The 18829-nt window shown below is 39.7% G+C and overlaps 2 protein-coding genes across 7 annotated transcripts in view; one reads left to right on the forward strand and one right to left on the reverse strand.

Moving 5' to 3' along the window:
* The window catches only part of KIAA2026 (KIAA2026 ortholog), a 53383-nt gene extending 36534 nt beyond the window's left edge, over positions 1 to 16849 (reverse strand). For 3 of the 4 annotated variants that reach the window (XM_051643296.1, XM_051643295.1, XM_051643294.1), the window contains exons 1-3: positions 15901 to 16849; positions 13514 to 13714; positions 5054 to 6486 (exon numbers count right to left, since the gene is read on the reverse strand). In XM_051643296.1, the coding sequence (XP_051499256.1) occupies positions 5054 to 6486; positions 13514 to 13714; positions 15901 to 16481 (2215 nt within the window). In that variant the 5' untranslated portion in view covers positions 16482 to 16849. Of the gene's footprint in view, positions 1 to 5053; positions 6487 to 7083; positions 7119 to 13513; positions 13715 to 15900 lie in introns of those variants that run through there. The other variant, XM_051643297.1, reaches the window with a different exon arrangement.
* A 387-nt stretch (positions 16850 to 17236) lies between these two features.
* Positions 17237 to 18829, forward strand: part of LOC127395784 (uncharacterized) — a 42491-nt gene continuing 40898 nt past the window's right edge. For all 3 annotated transcript variants that reach the window (XM_051643162.1, XM_051643166.1, XM_051643165.1), the window contains exon 1: positions 17237 to 17439. The gene's annotated coding sequence lies outside the window, so the exon portion shown is untranslated. The remainder of the gene's footprint in view (positions 17440 to 18829) is intronic.

Here is an 18829-nt window from a genome sequence, read left to right on the forward strand (position 1 = left end):
CCCTGGAAGTGTTCAAGGGCAGGCTGGATGGGGCTCTGAGCAACCTGATCTAGTGGGAGGCATCCCTGCACATGCAGGGTGTTTGGATCTAGAGGATCTTTAAGGTCCCTTTCACCACTAGCCATTCTATGATTTTGTGATTCTATGATTTGGCAACTAGTGAGCATGTCTTGTTTTTTCTTTATACTCTTTTAGAGTATAGTTCCTCTTTTAGAAAACATAATATGCAATAATCTGGAAGATGGAGTGTTACTATAGACTTTCAGAGGTTCCATGCTGACACAGCATATGCTTAGATATAATCAGAACAGCAAAGCAGGTCTTAACAAGAGCCTTAATAATGCTGATTTATGTAACAAGTATGTAAACAAATAAAACCACAGAGTTATCCATTCTGAATATAGTGACAGTAATGCTTAAGGCATTGAATACATTGTTACAACTGTAAAGAACAACTTATTTCATGTTTTCAAGATGGTTTAAGGGGCTATTCCAGAGCTAGAGGCTAGACAACACTACAATGAAGTTCTTAAAACTGAAGACAAAATAGAAGGTTGAACTCCCAAGAGCACTACACCAGGAATTAAAAAACTGCTGCCATTCTGTTAAATTAATTTCCTCACATTAAAGCAATGCTTGATTTCATACAAAAAATGTAATTGTACTCTAGAGAGCAGACACTATGAAACAGAATTTAGGCAGGTGGATTGCTAGGAATATTTCAGAGGACAAGTATAGGGTATAAAATTCATGTTGAGGTTCTTCTCAAGGTGTTTTCTACATCAATTGGAAAAAAGGATTCAACCTACACTTGCTACGTTCTCTGCTTCAGACACATCACTTATTTTAAGCCTCTGGTTGCTCCTATTTTCTCAACCTATGGATGTCCTGGATTTCATACAATCCCTGTTTCAACCACACCACCATATAATTCTCATGCTTTTGAACTGTGTCTTGCACTGTAAACTTTGTGGTTCTCCATGCTTTACTTCAGCATTGCTTTGTTAGTCTAGCTTCAACAAGCTATCACACTGTCACAGTCTAATTCAAGAATGTATAGGCTAATTATCTAACTCCAGTAATAAAATAACCTTTAAAATGAATGTGTAGCATGAAAAGTGCTTACAGAACTATTCTCTCTAATTCTGTATTTCATAGAATGGTTTGGGTTGGAAAGGACCTTACAGATTATCTAGTTCCAAGCCCCCTATTTGGACAGGGACACCTCCCACGAGATCAGGTTGCTCAAAGCACCATCCAGCCTCACCTTGAACACTTCCAAGGGGGGGAAATCACAACTTCTCTAGGCAACTTGGTTCAGTTTCTTACCACCTTCATAGTGAAAAATTTCTTCCTAATATCAATCTAAATCTAGTCTTTCAGTTTGAAACCATCATCTTTCATCCTACCACTACAAGCCCTCTTAAAAAGTTCCTCCACAGCTTTCCTGTAGGCCCCCTCCAGGTACTGGAAAGCCACTATAAGGCCCCTCTGGAACCTTCTCCAGGCTGAACAACCCCAACTCTTGCAGCCCGTTGAGCTGCTCATCAACCAACACTCCCAAGTCCTCTCCTCAGGCTGTTCTCAATCCATTCTCCACCCAATCTGTATTTGTGCTTGGGACTACCCCAAACCAGGTGCAGAACCTGCACTTGGCCTTATTGAATCTCATGAAGTTTGCAAGGGCCCACCTCTCCAGCCCGTCAAGGTCCCACTGGGCATCATCCCTTCCCCCAGCTCTTTGAGTGCTAATATCCCACCAATTCCTTATCCACTGACTGGTCCATCCATCAAGTCCACATGTCTTCAATATAGAACAAGGACACTGTGCAGGACTTTGCATAAGTCCAGGCAGACAACATCAGTTCCTCTTCCCTTAACCACCAATGACATATATGACTGTGTCATATAAGGCCACCAAATCCATTATATTCAGTACTACCCTTTCAAGAAAAGTGACAGAACACTGTCACAGTAATAACCACCATCTTGTTTCGGAGACACAGATTCAATAAAACTGTTAGATGTTCCTTCTCATTACTTGTAAGAAAACCTCATAACTATCGCATGACATGGCTGTGTTTTGTTCCCAATAGTTCTGGAAAGTTTTCAGCTAAAAATATTTCATCATCAGTCTACATTTGCGAACAGTATCTTTTGCGTACTATTGCTGCAGCAAGTCAGAAATATGCAAATCATCGAAACATGAACTGTGACCCAAAGTAATATTTAGCTGCCTTAGAGAACCAACAGCAGAAAAAAATAAATCATCTTGTTAAAAAAATAAAAAGGAACGGTACTAATCACTTTTACATTCCTGATGCTCTCTTCTAATCACTGTACTTTTGAACTACATTGTAAAGAGTGATTTTGACAATTACCAGGTTTAAATCCAGGGGTTTGGTGAATTCAGAACAAGTTTTAGCAAATCTCTTTCTCTGCTCTACATCAGAAGATTATCTTTAAACAGATGACTGAGTTTCAGAAGAGCTCTGAGAAATCCTATTTAGCCTTAAACATTATGAACATTACAAAGCAATAAGGCATTAGCATGAATCCTATCCAATCCTATCAGTTTCAGTCTAACAGCTACAGCACTAACACTTAAACATAGAAAGAAAAGCTTGTTATTGTAATACTGTAATGTTTTAGGAAAATTTTCTCCAGAGAAGTAAAATTTGCAATGAAGTAATCAGAATAAGAAGGGAAATGCTTCAATGTATTAAGAGGAATTTCCATGATTTCTTATTGAGTAGACACACATGACATTTCCACGTGCACTCAGAGTTGCAAAATGGCGCTAACAACAATAGAATGCGTGACAGAAAACTGTTACGCATTTTTTGATTTCCACCTGCAATGACATTTCCTTCCCCTCTGAAACTGACAATTAAAGGGAGTAAAACTAATCTGTGGTGTTCTCTGATGACAAAAATATATATAAAACCTAAATTCAGATGATTAATGGCATTAAGTACTGGTCTACAGTTACAGATACATATTCTTAACAAAACTACACACTAATTACTTTCTATACTACCTTACTTCTGATAATGTTAAGCTCTACAATGTAACATGGAACTGGAAAAACAGAGGTATTTGACATTCTAATGTTGAATTTAATGTTCAGTTATGTAAAACCAAAAATTACAACTGAAAGAATGGCTGTTTCAACTGCCATCTTTTTAGTGGTATGGAACACTAGCTTGGTTTTATCATACACTTGCGAAACATACTTGGGTCCTAAAATGCATTCCAATAAAACTCAGCATAAAGCACATAAGGATAGTAATGGGATAAATAATCTCCATTATAATGCTGTATCAGATCAGCATTAGATGAGTCTTGGTATTAAGATATTACAAAACCAACTTTTTTTTAGCACTCCAGAAAACAAAAAAGATTTATTGCAAGAAATGCAGATCAAATAATAGTTATACAAGTCAACATATATGTGAGATAATAGGAATAACAAAAAGTCAGGGACTTCTGTTTCACTATAGCATCCAGGCACCATATGCAGGATACAGAAAGGAAACTGCCTGAAGGAAAGCTCTCTTGTAATACTAGTTTTATTACAGTTAGAGCTTAATTTCTGCTGTGTCAATTAAAAGAAAGGAATTTAAAACAAAAATAACTGTCTGTATTTAGGTATTGTGATTGAATATATTACAGTAAGCATTACAGTTTCCAGTAACAGTGCAGAATTTAGTCTGGGACCTACTCAAGACCAAAAAATATTCAATGTTAAAGTCTAAAAATTAGAAATTAAAAATATGAGGATTTTCACCAGCCATTCTGTGATAGCTGCTCATGATGCATTTATTTTTAAAAGTTTAAACTTGCATGCCAGTATTTACAGTACTTCTAAAAGCACTTTAAAATTTGTCTCTTCTCATCTTTAAAAACATAAGAGAGTGTCACTATAAAAAACCCAACCTTCTAATGTGCTATTAAGGAAAATGGGCACTTTTGGTTTTTTCATGATGCATACAAGAAAAGCAGTTATCACAGTAAATATCATCTCTACCAATTAACTTAAAAAGCCACTTTTGAAGAATGAAAACAATGATACATTTGGAGAGGTAGTAGTCACAAAAGTGAATATAAAATACATTACTTTTGCTAAAAACTACATATATGAACTTCAACTATAACTCTTAAAACTTATGTTTACGTGTGGCATTGGAGGGAAGAGTTCTATCATTTATATAGCAAGACAGTTCTTTGGATATTCTGCACAAATACTTGTTGCCGGTTGCTCCAAAACATTTCATGTTTTGAGCAGTCGGCTAAAATCTGGAAGATTGCTTAGCCCATGACTCAAGAGGGTAGCAAACAGAGCTTTACAGTGCTTAGTATGATGAAAATTATACAATTACCTGACAATTTGAACAGACTTAAGGACTTTGTAACTGGGCTGTTTTAAAATATTCCACCAAGTCAACTGAAATCTCAATCATATACCACCTACCTGAAATACTCAACTAGATGTTGCCCACTTCTTTAATAAATATGCGATCTGCATAAATTCTGTGTGTCAATTGTTGGACTAAAAAGAATGTGATCATGCCTGCAGTCAAAGCAGTACTGTTTGGTCCTGTAAGACCACACATTTCCAGCAGGAATTATTTTAGGTTCATGATCTCATGTAATTACTTTGTGTTTCTTTGTAACTTGGGTAAGGCAGTATAATCAGAAAGAAGAGAAGTATTTCCACACTGCTATGACGTAAAACAGCGTAATACAGGCCATATTTTCTGATGCTAACCAGATTCCTTGTCTTAAATATTTTTGTAACGAAATCTTCCAGTGAATTATGTTGTCTAAAGATACATTCTGCAAATGAATCATGGTTCAATCAGCTGACGAGACTTTTATGTGGTTGTGTTATTAAATGGGAAACTTCCACACCAAAATTAACAACAGAAAAGTTTAATGCAATGAGACTGTTTTGTTTCACAAAATAAAATGTAGACTAATCAGCTAAGAAAATAATTTTTTTTAAAAACTGGTATCCTAACTTTTACTACAGGTAAAAATGTCAACTTACCAGACTTGTGTTTCTTGTGTTTTGCTTTCTTTTTAATTATAAATAACTTATTTTGGATCTCAGATTTGTAAGATTTGAATGGATGAAGATGAAACTCGCGCTTTCTTTGCAAGTCATCAAGTTTTCGCTGTAGATTTTCATTTAGAATATCCTTCAACTTCTTTTTTTTCTTTTTCTTCTTTTTTGCTCGCAACTTATATAGTTTATTATTTTGGAGTGAGTTCTCTAGCATTGCTTCTTTAGTAGATTCATGGTAATTCATGTCTTGGTTGTCATTATGAGTGCCATTTACATGCATTTGGCAAGGTTTCAGTGTGTTCTCCTTGAATGGATTAATTGCAGCTTTCACTCCAGCCATTTCAACGGCACAACCTTGTCCATTCTCCACCACCCTTATTTCTCCTGAATGAGGGTGACCACCTATACCAACAATCTCTCTTGAACTCATCAACTTCTTCAAGATGTCTTTAGAGCAACCAGTTTTTTTGATGTTGCAGACTCCCGAGGTCTCTGTTTCACAATTAATTTCAATCTTCTCTGTAGTCACTCTGGAGCTATCTAAATGCATTTTTTTTTCTGGACAGATAACAATATCCATACTTTTCTCTACTTGTGTCTTAGAACGAGTTAGCAGCTCTTCTCTACTGTCAGAACTGACCTCCCCGTTGCTTTTGTTTACATATTCATGTTTTATTTTCTCCAACTTTACACGTGACACTTTTCTAATTTTGATGGGAGGAGATGGGAATTCAGGAGCCTGAAAAGGTTTTTGTTTGTAAATCCGAACATCTGCACCACAAAACTGTGGAAAGTGAACATAGGCATTCTCCAAGTAGTCATAACCAAGAATTACTTCCCTGCATTCATGGATAGGCTGACCTAGCACTGCATCCTGAACATCCTTTTGTGTTTCATACACAAAATCACAGAGACCTTTAAGCAGCCACACTTTTTGGTAGAATGGTAGCTCATGAAATCGTTTTTCCTCCAAGGGATTAACTTCTCCAAGGACTTTGAAAAACTGGGGACACAATCCAAGTTTTTCTGCAGAGCTATTAGGATTATCAGTCTGCCCTACAACAGTATACCAGTGTTTTACTTTCTGTCTGAGTGCTGCTTCCCAAGTCCTGTAAGAAAGTGTAGGCCTGCGATGTAATGTAGATCTGCGATGAGGAGGACTTAACAAAGAAGTCATTATTTTAGATAAAAAAGCATTACACTGAGGCATCAGAAGACAACGTTCCAATTCATAGAATACTATTTCAGGTAAATTTAAAATCTGCTGAGCTAAACAAAGAAAATGACCAATAGCTGGAATCTCCCACATTGTCTCCATCTTTGTAGGTGCCGCTTGAGCTAAAAGTGACTTTTCCCATTCTTCTATTTCTTTCTGGCTAGCTTCTTCTGCTTCTTTTCTTTCTTGCTCTCTCAGCCTATGAAAAGAAAATTCAAGAAAATTCAGATACCAGGTGAACAAGAAGAAACCAGGGACAAAAAAAAGTCAGAACTACAGAACGAAAAACGTAATTATCATGAGGTAGTAAATAACATAGTACATAAAGTTTTAATTCAGTTTATGTTACTTGGGATTACACAATGCATCACTGCATCAAAACAGGAAATTATAGTCCTCTATTCCTATCACAAGTAGTTTAAAAAAGGGGAAAAGACTAAGAGAAAACCTGGTAGATATCAGCAGTTTGGGTGGTTTAGATATTTTTTAAAAATGTATTACCTTCCCCAGTCCCTTAAGTACTTCCAACAAACTATCCACATGAACAAACTGCAGATAAGTCTTGCTTGTGTCACCTAATTTGCAGGTCACTTTCTCAGTACACAAGTACACATGCCTAACTATTAAGTGCTTTACTCACATACAAAATAAATTCTCCCTCCCACCCATAGGCATGTTACTAGTGGGCTTGCAATAGTGGTCAAAAAGGAAACAAATAGCAGGATGCATGAAAAATGTGATGGAAAATAACACCAGAAATAAAATGTCATTACATTAATAAATGGTTTGCCCTCACCTGAAAAACTGTATTCAGTTCTGGTCCCCCTATCTAAAAAAAGGATAGAGCAGAAATAGTGGGTATGCAGAGAAAGAGGTTATCAGTAATCAGAGGCCTGTAAAAACTTCTGAAAAATCTGGGACTCTACGCAAAATGCTAGCAACAGGAAAGTGACAACATAATACACTAATATGATAGATTGGGAACTTGTATTTACTTTCATTTGTAAATTCATTGTTAAACTTAAAGGCAACAAGTTCAAGAGGAAGAAATGCTTCCATTTCAGAGAATCAATCACTCACAGCTTACCCATTAACTTACTAAAGCACAGGATATGTTAATTTAGTTTCTAAATGAAAAAATTACATCTGCATGAATTGTAGACATGGCACTTCAGGACATATTCTAGAGCACATGCTGGGAGTTATTGAAATGTTGTTTCTTTTGTTGTTTTCTGCTTTTTCCTCCTGGGTGGATGGTTGGACTCAGATCTTAAGAGGTCTTTGTCAACCATGATGATTCTGTGATTTTCTGCATCACAAGAATATCAAGGGTAACTAGTAACAGAAGGGATTTATGCTTAATGTTGCAATGGTAAATTATCTGCTAGAAAATAATCACTTGTGTGTATCACTAATGTAACCTGTAACTGGAATTTACATGTCCTTATTTCCAGATTGCTAACCTCCAATTACATGTCTTTGTACACAAGTAGTAAATAAATGCCACGTATCCATTCAAAGCAACAATGCTTTCCAAATTCAGCTAAAGGGTAATGGTATGTTAAAATACTTCTTTTGACAACATGAAGCTAAATAGTGGCTTCTAGAATGAAGAATGTGTATTTGAAGCATTGACTAGATATCTCAGTAACGTAAAAAATATGACAAACGTAGCTCAGCCCACATTTTAGTATCAACACAGGAGAAACTTGTCATGGCCACAAATTTAAGGTTTGCATCCTCTGAGTACACAAAATTACATCAATATACATAAGATTCCACTGAATGCCTTACCTTACATAACTAAATAAAATTGCAAGTGACTTGTTACCATAACTGGAACATAACTTTTTAATAGCACATGCATACATTCTTGTTATTTATGTACTTGTCAAATGCAGAAGGACAGATTCATGTAAAATATAAAATAGAAAAAGCAAACAGGTCAGTTCTCAGCTCCACTTTCACAATGCAGCATTAATTCAACTGTAGAGTGGATGGGGTCTAAAGAAAAATCTCACTTTGCAGCACTAATTTAAACATATAATTAATGTGGTCTAATGACAAAATCCTACTTGCCATTTTAAGTGAATAAACCAACATAAATAAACTCCACAATAACGCTTGCACAGGTTAAATGAGGAATTTTAAGATTCTGACTTTTGCTCTAGTTCCATGTTTAATATTGCATTAATAAATAAAAATAAAAATGAATAATCGTCATAATCATCATCACATTTAATACCTTACAAGTGGGGCAGAGGAAGAAACAATAGTAAGAAGTGTTCAAAATAATAAATTTCAAAGCACTTCTGAATTCCACTCCCTCCTCTGTCCTAACTGTAAAAGTTATTTCCAAATAACCTGCTGCCTTCAAAAGGTGTGAAGTCTTTACAAATAGTATGGAAATAAGCTTAATTATGAATAGACAGACAATGAGATAGAACATTTTTTAAAACAACCACATTTCAGTATCACTTAAAAATACAGGCTCTAGATGACCAAAAAATATCATGTTTGCAAGCAGTTTCAACTTACCATCACTAATTTAAACTAAGGCAGATTTCTCAAAATAAATACAATACCATGGATTCACCTAACTTGTACTTCACAAAATTACAATCATAATGCTATTGCAAAGATGAAAAACTTGCAAAATGTTTGCCTTGTCTTTTTTAAGGCTATCATTTTATCACAGTATCTGTAGTCAATTCTATCTTCAGTAGAGAAAATGTAATAGCAGCACACTTTACTATCTTCATTATTGAGGTCTTTCTAGTAGCTGCCCATCTTTTTGAGGGCACAGCTTATTCCTAGGGTTTTTTGTTGAGATGGAGGAGAAAGAAGGGGGGAGAGGAGGTGGGGTGAGTGAGCAGGGGTGAAGGGGGAGAGAGAAAAAGAATTGATATTCAGCCGGACAAATATCCTGACACTGAGAAATTCTCTGGACAAACAAATTTGGCTTTTAAGCTGACAGTGACTGTAAAAAACCAGATGTTTCATACTTCCATTTAAACTTATCAGTAAAATCTTTGCAGACATGTATTGTTTTCACAATAATAACTCAAAACTATTCTAAGGTCAAGCTGACATTTCCAGGCTAACAAAGGAGAAACACATTCCTAGTACATGTCTGCAGCAGTTCTTTTGCAGCTCTCGAGTGGATACAACTAAAGCAACTGACCTTAAAACTCGGTAGACATGCTGCCCAAGTAGAGATATCAACTAAACCACAGTCTGGACATAACTCTTCACTTTTCTTACAATTTTCTCCCTTAAGACAGCAAACAAATCTCACCAGCTAATTCCTTGTCACTTGAAGAAGAGAGGAAGCAGAGACTAGATTGTGCTTTTTGCCTCCCAATTACCACTTCTAACCTACTTAAGTGTTTTCACTGGTAAAAGGTAAGGCACCGGAATGCTGATGACAAGCTACAGACAACTGTTTTAATTCTACAATAACTTATTTTTACAAACTTTCTTTTAAAATATACACTAAAAAGCTACATACAAAATAGCAATATAGCACATTATTCTAAAATAAATGAAGATGTAATAGTAAAAATGAATTACATTCAGAGATGCCCATGTGACCTTAAGTCTTCATCTGTAATGTCTTACATTATGACATACTCTAGGGTCTATATAGGCTATATGACATATTATACAAGACCCAGTTCATTCCATGCTCACAACATCCTCATAAAGGGCAAACCTGATGTATAAGTGTATCTCATTCCACAATTTGCTAATTTCAATTACTAACTTGCAAATGGAATTGAATTATGAAACTTCTCAGGATGATGTTTCCCAAGATGGTAACGACATAGCGCTACCTAGAATAATTTTCAAAAAAAACAAGTTGTACAGACACTTAATTCCCATTGTAATCAACCAGATAATTACGTGTCATTCACTGGTGGTTTAAAAAATTTCTGTAGGAATCTACCTCTACATTTAGGTGCTTAAATGCCTCTAAACAGGCAAATACTTCCAATTACATAGCAATTTAAAAAATATTTAATGTAATTAATACCTAAGTTAGTATGCATATTGATATGTTACTTCACTAGCATGTAACCAACAAGCTGAGCAGAACCTGATGGAAATGTAACTAATATAATCCATATTCTGATAATTAGAACAACGGAACAAAAGGAAAGCTTATAAACAAGACTGACAAGTACAGTAAATTTGACATTGTTTTAAATTTATACTTGTGGGGGTGAAAAGTGCTTTTGGCACTGCACAGAAACTATTAGCTACCAAATAATGAAACCAGTTTTGCCAAGAAAGCTTCTCATTTTGAACTACAATGAATGCATCACTTGAGGAGGTTAAAAATATTAAATAAATAAAACAAGAAATAAATTGTGCAAGTAATGAATAAACTACAGGAAAGAAAAAGAGAACCCTCTGCAAAGGACACCTAAACAACAAAAATAATGCAAGGCTTTGCAGTAGGATTTCCATGGAGTTAACTACAGAAAAGATGATAAAAACCAGACTTCAGGATATTCTTCAAAAATACACAGTTGAAAAATCAATTTCAAGGATTTTGGAAAAAAAACAAGAAAACTATTTTAAAGATTAAATTTACTACATCGTAAGATGCCTGTGCCTTACATAAGTATGTAAATATCTAAAGCACAGGATTAGATATTAACTTGAAGTTCAACAAGCAATTTCTTTAGGTATGAGGCTAAGTTCTGTAGAAAGACACTTGCATTTGCATCTTTATTTATCTGGGCCTGATAATATGTAACTGCTAGTGAAGTGGCTAAAAAGTCTGAACTAAAGCACATATATGCTGCATGGTCAGATGGATGGTCAAAAAGTGAGTGCTTTTTAATGCTCCTGATAACTCATCTGCAAGTTTGGTGAACAGCAGGTGCTACCTATCAACAAATAAATTATTTGCCAGCACTCAAATTACACTACCATATCACACAAAATTTACGGGGAAGAACAGCAGAGAGCAAGACCAGGAGGAATACAATGTTCAGTACAGAAGAAATTAAAATCCTTAGGAGTTTACCCACTCATTTAAGTTGACCATCACAGGTATTCATAGTTATACTCTGACACAGGACCATCTGTTTTATGGCAACAGATTTGGAAACTCATTCTTTTAGAACAGTGATGAAAAACTAAGTGAAACAATCAATAATAATAAACAAAATAATCTGTATCCACTAACATAGCACTTAACTTCTGAGATTATAGTTTATAACATGAATTCTACTGGGATACATTAAAATAAATAGGAATTCTGCATTAACATTTTGGGGCCTGTTAAGTATGTGGGTAACTGTCCAGAATCACCTGTTTTACTTGAATATTCCTTGCAGATTTAGTAGCAGCTTTAAACAGATATAAATGCAATTTCAGTTTAGCAAACTTCATGTTTATTTCAAAAATATTAAGAGTGAAAACCAAGTTCAGTAAAGAAAACATGTATATGCCAATGAACCAAAGCTGTAGCTCTAATGTCTAACATGACATTAACAAAGGATGGCATGGTGCACACCAATCAAACTACCCGAGTCTGCAATCCTGCATATAGTTCTGAAAGTATCTGTTCTGTGCCAACCCCAACATGCCAGATTTGTAAAAAAAAACAGCATCTGAATAATAATTTTATTTTCTTAACATAACTACATATTCAACATCATATTCAAACACTTGGAAAATTTATAGATACTGTATCAGATGCTCTTCACTGGTAATGTATTACTAAATTTATAAGCTTTCGGATTTCCAAGACTTTTTCGTAAAATACCTCTACCAAGTACCTTAGGAACATTGCATTTTGGTGAGTTGAGAAAGAATTGGCATTCAGAGGTCCAAGTTACCTTGAAAACATGATGGATCCATTAGAAAATAAGACAAGATATCTGAAGCATGATTGTTTGAGATCAACAAAGAAATATTCAAGCAGCTATATAGTGACACATTTTTATTGTTTCCTATTACGTGACAAGAGATCACTGGTTGTGATCTTTTTCTGTTATTGTAGAACATTCCGTAGAATCAACCACCACGGACTATCCTTTGCACAGGATCTGGGACTTTTGAGTATATCCAGGTACATTGCTTTATCTGCTAATTTCTACAGGTTTGCAGAACATGCTTAGAACAGGTGTATAAAAGCAAAATCTCTATTTGATCAGGTAATATATTCTATTGACTCCATGTATTAAAACCCAATCAAAATTTCCTTTATCGTAACATTGTTATCAAGTTCAGAGATCTAGAATGCAGACTGGCAAATGAAGAGAATTTACCATGGAAACAATAACCCTAGTGATCTTTCCTTTTTTTTTTTTTTTTTGCCAAGGATGAGGTGGATTAGGAGAAGAAAAGTTCACTAATTTCTACAACAGTAGTGGCTAACACTCAAGTCAGCCAAAACTGTATGGCTCCAAATCTATGGGAAAATAAGGTGACCTGCAAAACGACAGTGAACTGGCTATACATGGAAAAAATCTCCAAAACCATAAACTTTGAAAATAATCAGGAAATATTTTGCTTCCTAAAGCTAATACTGTCTTATCATCATGCTCCATGTTCAGACACAGCCTCTCAAGTTACTTTTAAAGTATACAAGTTTACAAGCTTCATTTTTGAAACGTAACACGATCCACATTGAATGCTGTCTGGAATGATATACCTCTGAAATAAATGAAAAGCACAAAATCCCACAGAGTTAATTCCATACAGATTCTAAATTTGTTACCTAACTGTCAAGCTGAAATGCCACATCAGTGAGGTAACTGGAGTGGTACTGGAAGAGATAATCTGCTTCTGGCTATCAGTAAGAGAAGCAGTGACAACATCACAGAACTAGACTGTAGTTAAGCATTCTGCTACTCTCAATCTCATTGCTTCATGGAAAACAGTTCAATAAGAGGTATGACACACCATGACTTAGCTAACAGGAAATTACTACGGATACTTTCAGTTACTATTAAAAGGTTCACAATCCTAAGGTAACAGCAGCCTCGATTTATTTTAAAGTTTATATGACTTTTATTTAATACCTTCTTGAAAAATTGCTAAAAACAGATTTCTTGCTTTGTGGGTGCACTGCATTGAAGTCCTAGATTAATGAATGAAGACAAGAAGGACCTCATTTATTTACCTAAAAAAAGCCTCAAGAAGCTAACCCTGTAGAGAACTAGAAAGACAAAATTATTTAAAACCACAACATTTTTTCCTATTACCTCTTTTCCTCTTTTGCTCTCAGCTGTTCCTCTTGTCTTAGAGCCTGAACCACCACAGACTCAAACATGCCTGTTGACAAGCATACTAAATGGCGAGTTGTGGAACGACGTCTTGTTGAAATGCATGCGGTTCCTTTCTCATCTTCCAGCCCATGGCATCCTCTAGATGTTACAGCTATTGAAGTTTTTTCTCTTAAATGCCTAGGAGAAAAATGCAAGCCAATTCACAACTACAGTTTCCATTACTAGCGGCACTTTAATACACTACACACCACAGACCAGGCATATTTACTCGGAAAAAACAGTTATTTTTCACCTCTCAATTTTTCCACTTTCAAAGTTGCTTTACAAATTTTAATGCTAGAACCAATGTGCTACAATGAACTATGCTTTCACATCTGTGGATATTCATCTTAAGTAACCAAATATTATTGAGAGATTTAACTTCCTATATTAATTCATAAATACTTGGAAAGAAAATACTTCCAACAAAACCTGAGATAAGAAACTAATTTTTAAAACCCAACCTGCACTCAAAGCAACTTTGGTTCTAGGGTAATTTTCTCTGGTTTGTAATACTCGGGAATCATACAACCAACACTGATTGCTTTCCTCAAGTCACTTGATGAGGATCATTGACCTAATACTTTTTTGCAATGAAGCAAGAATGGCTATTTGAAGAAGCAGTTCTTGAATTTAATTCTATTAAGTGTTTAACAGCTAAATTTGTTAAGTCTGTCTGATCAAGAACTTTAAAAGAACTTCAAGACTTCCAGACTCCATAGTCCTTTCTATATATAGTTCTTAGAAACTTTAACCAAACTAATATACAGAGACATACTGAAACTTTTTTACAAATCTCTGAAGAGTTAATGTAAGAAATATTCACTATATATTGAGGTAGGATAATTTTCAGCCAGTTTAATATTTCTTAATATTCATTTGAACCAAGACGTGCATTTGTGGAACAATGACAACTGCAACTGAGGTGTGTTTTTTCAGCAAATACATACATTGCTATTTAATCATACAGTACATGAACTGATGTTACTTTCTGGTGGAGTTCATAATAAAAAGGCATTGAACATTCTCGGGTCCTACCAAATCTGCTCAGTATTCACATTATCCAACTAAGAGCCTTCAACAAAAGGTCCTTTAATCCAATACAGCTGAGGTATTACAGTCACAAAACATACAGAAATTAACTTGGCACAATTCTTCCAAACTGCATTTGGTTTTCTATTTATTGGCCAGTAGTAACTCGCTTAAGCCAGGAATTCTGATTAATTTCTTTAAAATCAAATTTTGCTCAAGCAAGTTAGCAACACTTACGCCCCTCCAGATTCAGCTCCTTCGTTCTATTCCAAACTTGTCACAGAACTGTTGCTATGCAAAGGGAGTTTCAAATACAGTGTTGCTACTCCAACACAGAATACACTCACTCCAGCTTATTCAGTTGAGTTCTGCACTACACTCAGGTGTTCCCACTACACAAGCAAGGCTCTTCTCACCAGCTGGCAGCTAGCAAGTTTAAGGTTGATAGACATGTACAGCTTTACATGTTTCCTAACACTGTTGCTTCTTCACCTTCAACATTTGCCAAAAAACTCTTGTTTTTTACACGGAAAATACCATGTCACTCAGAAAACTGCTGGACCTTTCACTCTAACAAGCTCCCACAGTTTTCTGATGGACTAAACTAAGCCAATCTCAAACTCATGAGAAAGCGTGTATTTTAGCTGTGATCTAAACTGGGCTTCCTACTATACAGCCTGGCAGCCTTCTATGCTTCAGCTGCTCTGGCTGATAAACAAGTTCCCACTAGGAACTTATTTCAACACATCACAATTCCCATCTTGCCACTTAACACACATATGCCAAGTATTATCTTTCATTTTATGACTATGAAAAATTATGCCATTTTAAAGAAGGTGCTTCAGCTCAAGATTTTGTTCCTACTTATTTTCAAAACAGTAAATTTTTACAGATAAAAAGCAAAATTGTAGAGTCAGCTGCTCATACAAAGTTTGGGTAATTTAATTTGCTTCTGACAGCATAAAGGAGTATTTGACACCTTGTCTAAACAAGTGGACCTCCATGCTCACAAAAGGCTTCCTTCAGAAGGAAATCTTAGCCAGGAAAAGCAGTGCCCTACTTTACATTTTGGTATTTTCAGGTTTGGAAGCACCAAAGCATTTGGAATTAAGATTTTAACAGCTCCCAGCAGGAAACGTTCCTCTTTGTGGAAGAAATGAGAACTCAAGTGTTTCTTTCTGGGGTTTCAAAATCTATTCAAACGGTATTTTTTACACAACGGAACGCACCCCTCCGTTCTACTTTATATAAGCCGCATCCCGCAGGGCCCCTACAGAGTCTTCTACACCTACCGGGACAGCAGTGCCAGCTTCTGTTCCAGCATCATCTCCAGCTTCTGGGCCTGTTTGGAGAGCCAGTGATCTATACCATACAGTCGGTAACATGTCTCCAGCATTAGCCGGAAGTCACCCACGAAATCTGCTATCCCCGTGTACTGGCCATTGGAAAATTTCTCTTCCATCTTCAAGAGCCACATTCCAGCTGGCGACTGCTGAAAGGAGTGATTGCTGTTATGGCCCGAGAGGGAGCCAGCTCTTTCTTCACTGGCGAATGCCTCATCCGCGAGGGGCTTCAAAAACGGTGCCGTCAGAGGTCGGTACTTCTCCATGAGAAACTCACGCAAGATGCGGTATCCCTGCTGCAGCTCGGGATTCAGGCTCTGCTCCCAGGAGCAGCCACCGCTCTTCCCTCCCGCATCATCTCCCTCCTTGTCTGGCTCCTCCTCCCCGCACCGAAGGCGGCTAGCGGCGGGCCGATCAGCCGAAAGGTCTCCACCCGTGGGCTCTGCCGAGTCCATGTCTCCCACCCCGCGCACGTACAGGGCCTCCCCGGCTCCAGAAGGGCTGCCAGCCCCGAGCCGGCTCTTCTGCATCAGCTACGGACCGCCGCGCTCCCCCTGGCCCAGCCGGCGAATCGACATCGGGCTAACCTACGCACAGAGACACGATTCAGTTCCTTGACACGCTCCCCCGCGTCGGCCTCAGCCCTGCCCCAGCCAAGGCGGGCGGGTGGCAGGGGCCGCGGCTGCCGGGCAGGAGGGAGGCAGCGGCCGGCCACCGGCCTGGCCCGCCTCTCCCCGGAGCCAGTCTCCTCCGGCGGGCCTCCATACGGCCCCGCCCGCCCCCCGGCGACAGCGCCGGCTCCCGCGGCCCCAGGGGCCGCCCCCGGCGGCGGCGGCCAGCGGCGTCAGTCTCCTCCCGCATCCCGCGGCCTCGCCGCGCCCCCCTCCCCGCCCGCCCCCCGCCCCTGCCGGCTTGCGGCCCCCTCCTGGAGAGAGGAGGAGCGGGCGGGCGGGCGGCCAGGGCTCTCTCCGCGCCGGCAGCCCCCAGCCAGCCCGTGCCTGCGCGACAAGCGCTTCCCCTCCCCTCCTCGCCTCGCCTCGCCTCGCAGCGCGGCGCGGCGGGGCCGGTCCGGCGGCGGGCGCGGCCGGGCGGTGTCGGTTAACGGCCGGCGGGAGGGGGGGCGGCCCGCGCGGGGCGGCAGGAGCGACGCGGCGCCTCGCTTCGCCTCGCCTCGTGCGCACGCGCCCGAGCGGCTGAGGCGGCGTCATCAGAGCGCGCCTGGCTTCGGGGTGGGGGGGGCGGCTGGTGCGCGTGCGCGGGCGCGGCGGGAGAGGGTTCAGCGAAGGAAAAGAAGTGTCAGTAAAACTTGAGTTCGTCCTGCCTCAAACCAGGGCAGTATTGTTGTTCCTCTTCATCGCCATTTGGTCACAGCCAGCTTTCACGGCTGCTGATGAGCTGTTTTTGGGGAGGAAGCTTGACCAGAGGCCTCAGGTGTGGTACCCTGCTCCTGGTGCTGTGCCTACAGGACAGAAGTCTGGGACCCGTCAGGTTAGCAAAACCCACTTCTAGCCTCTTCCCCTGCCCCATTCCACAAAGCCCCAGTGCAGCCTGTACGCAAAGGTTGATCCCTCAGGTTCTGTCATCTCTTGATCACTTACGGATACTATGGGTACCTTATTTTATCCTCCCAAGCCTCCTTTTGAATTGCAGACTCCAAGGAAATTAGGGTGTGGTACTGGAGCAGGGGCTGCTGTGGGCCTCTGCATCGGAGGGAGAGGATCCTGCCCGGAGGAACGTGTATTGAGACCTTAGTGATCCACTGTTGTCAGCCGATGCTGTCACAGAGGCAGTCAGGATGTTTCCGTGGCTTCCCCCTGCAATTTGGAGGGGTTTTTAAATGAACCCAAAGGCACACCCATTGCACTCACCTCTCACAGAGGAATGACCACTGCGGGACCATATTTTAGAGCGGAGATTAGAATACCACCCTCACCACGCTCACAAATCGTTACTGAGACCAATGTTTACTAATTAGCTCGTTTATTAAGAGTTAACACAAACTGAGGGGAAAATGTAAAAATGGCAAATGGCTACAAGGGGTATATCAAGAAAGTAATGCAGTAGTACTGTGTCCTTCAGGGAAGTAATGCAAAAGTGCCCTTAAGATGTTGTCTCCGAGAGAGGGTTGCGGATCAAAGGACAGAGAGGGAGGAAGCTCAACACAGTCCTCCTCAAAGAAGTCGCGCTGTGTGTGCAAGTATGGGGAGAGGGAGAGGGGGTTGTATGGAGTCGTGACCCTCCCGCATCGAGGAGGTTCCCCTCCAGCAGCTGGGTCTGGGAGGGGGTGCAGCCCCAGTGCAGTCCCCAGCGTCTTCTTCCCCAGCGGCAGAGGCGGCAGTGGGTGCCCCCTCTCAGCAGCAGTGGCGGCTGCTCTCCTTGCCAGGCAGCTACGGCAGGGTCCCCAAGTCCGTGGTGTCGGGGGACAGCAGCAGCGGTTTGGTTTCCCCAGCAACCAGCAGCAAAACGGGGGGACTCCAGCCCTGACCCCGACAGCTGTGGGAAGGCCCCGGTGCTCCAGGGATCAGAACCCGGCACACCCACCGTCAGGGCTCAGGCTGGATCCCCGGGCAGGTCATCAGGCAGAGCCCGCACCAGGCTCCGCAGCAGGCAGGCCCCAGGAGCAGCAGGGGTTGTCCCTGAGCAGCCCCGCTCACCTGCTGAACCCACCCCTTTACACCCCAGTGACCCCCTGTCCAGTCAGTGTCACTGCTGCAATGCATGAAGATACTGATGTCCAGAGCCAATTAGCATCCTAGAGCCCCAAGTTGGGGCAGTGACTATTAGGGGCGATTCATAACTTGTTGCCCATCCTTCTGCCTTGTACCACACCTGTTGTTTTGCTTTCATTTGTCCTTGAGCAGCTGGCTTGGTTTTGCTC

Source organism: Apus apus, chromosome Z, assembly GCF_020740795.1.
Source record: "Apus apus isolate bApuApu2 chromosome Z, bApuApu2.pri.cur, whole genome shotgun sequence".
NCBI lineage: Eukaryota > Metazoa > Chordata > Aves > Apodiformes > Apodidae > Apus > Apus apus.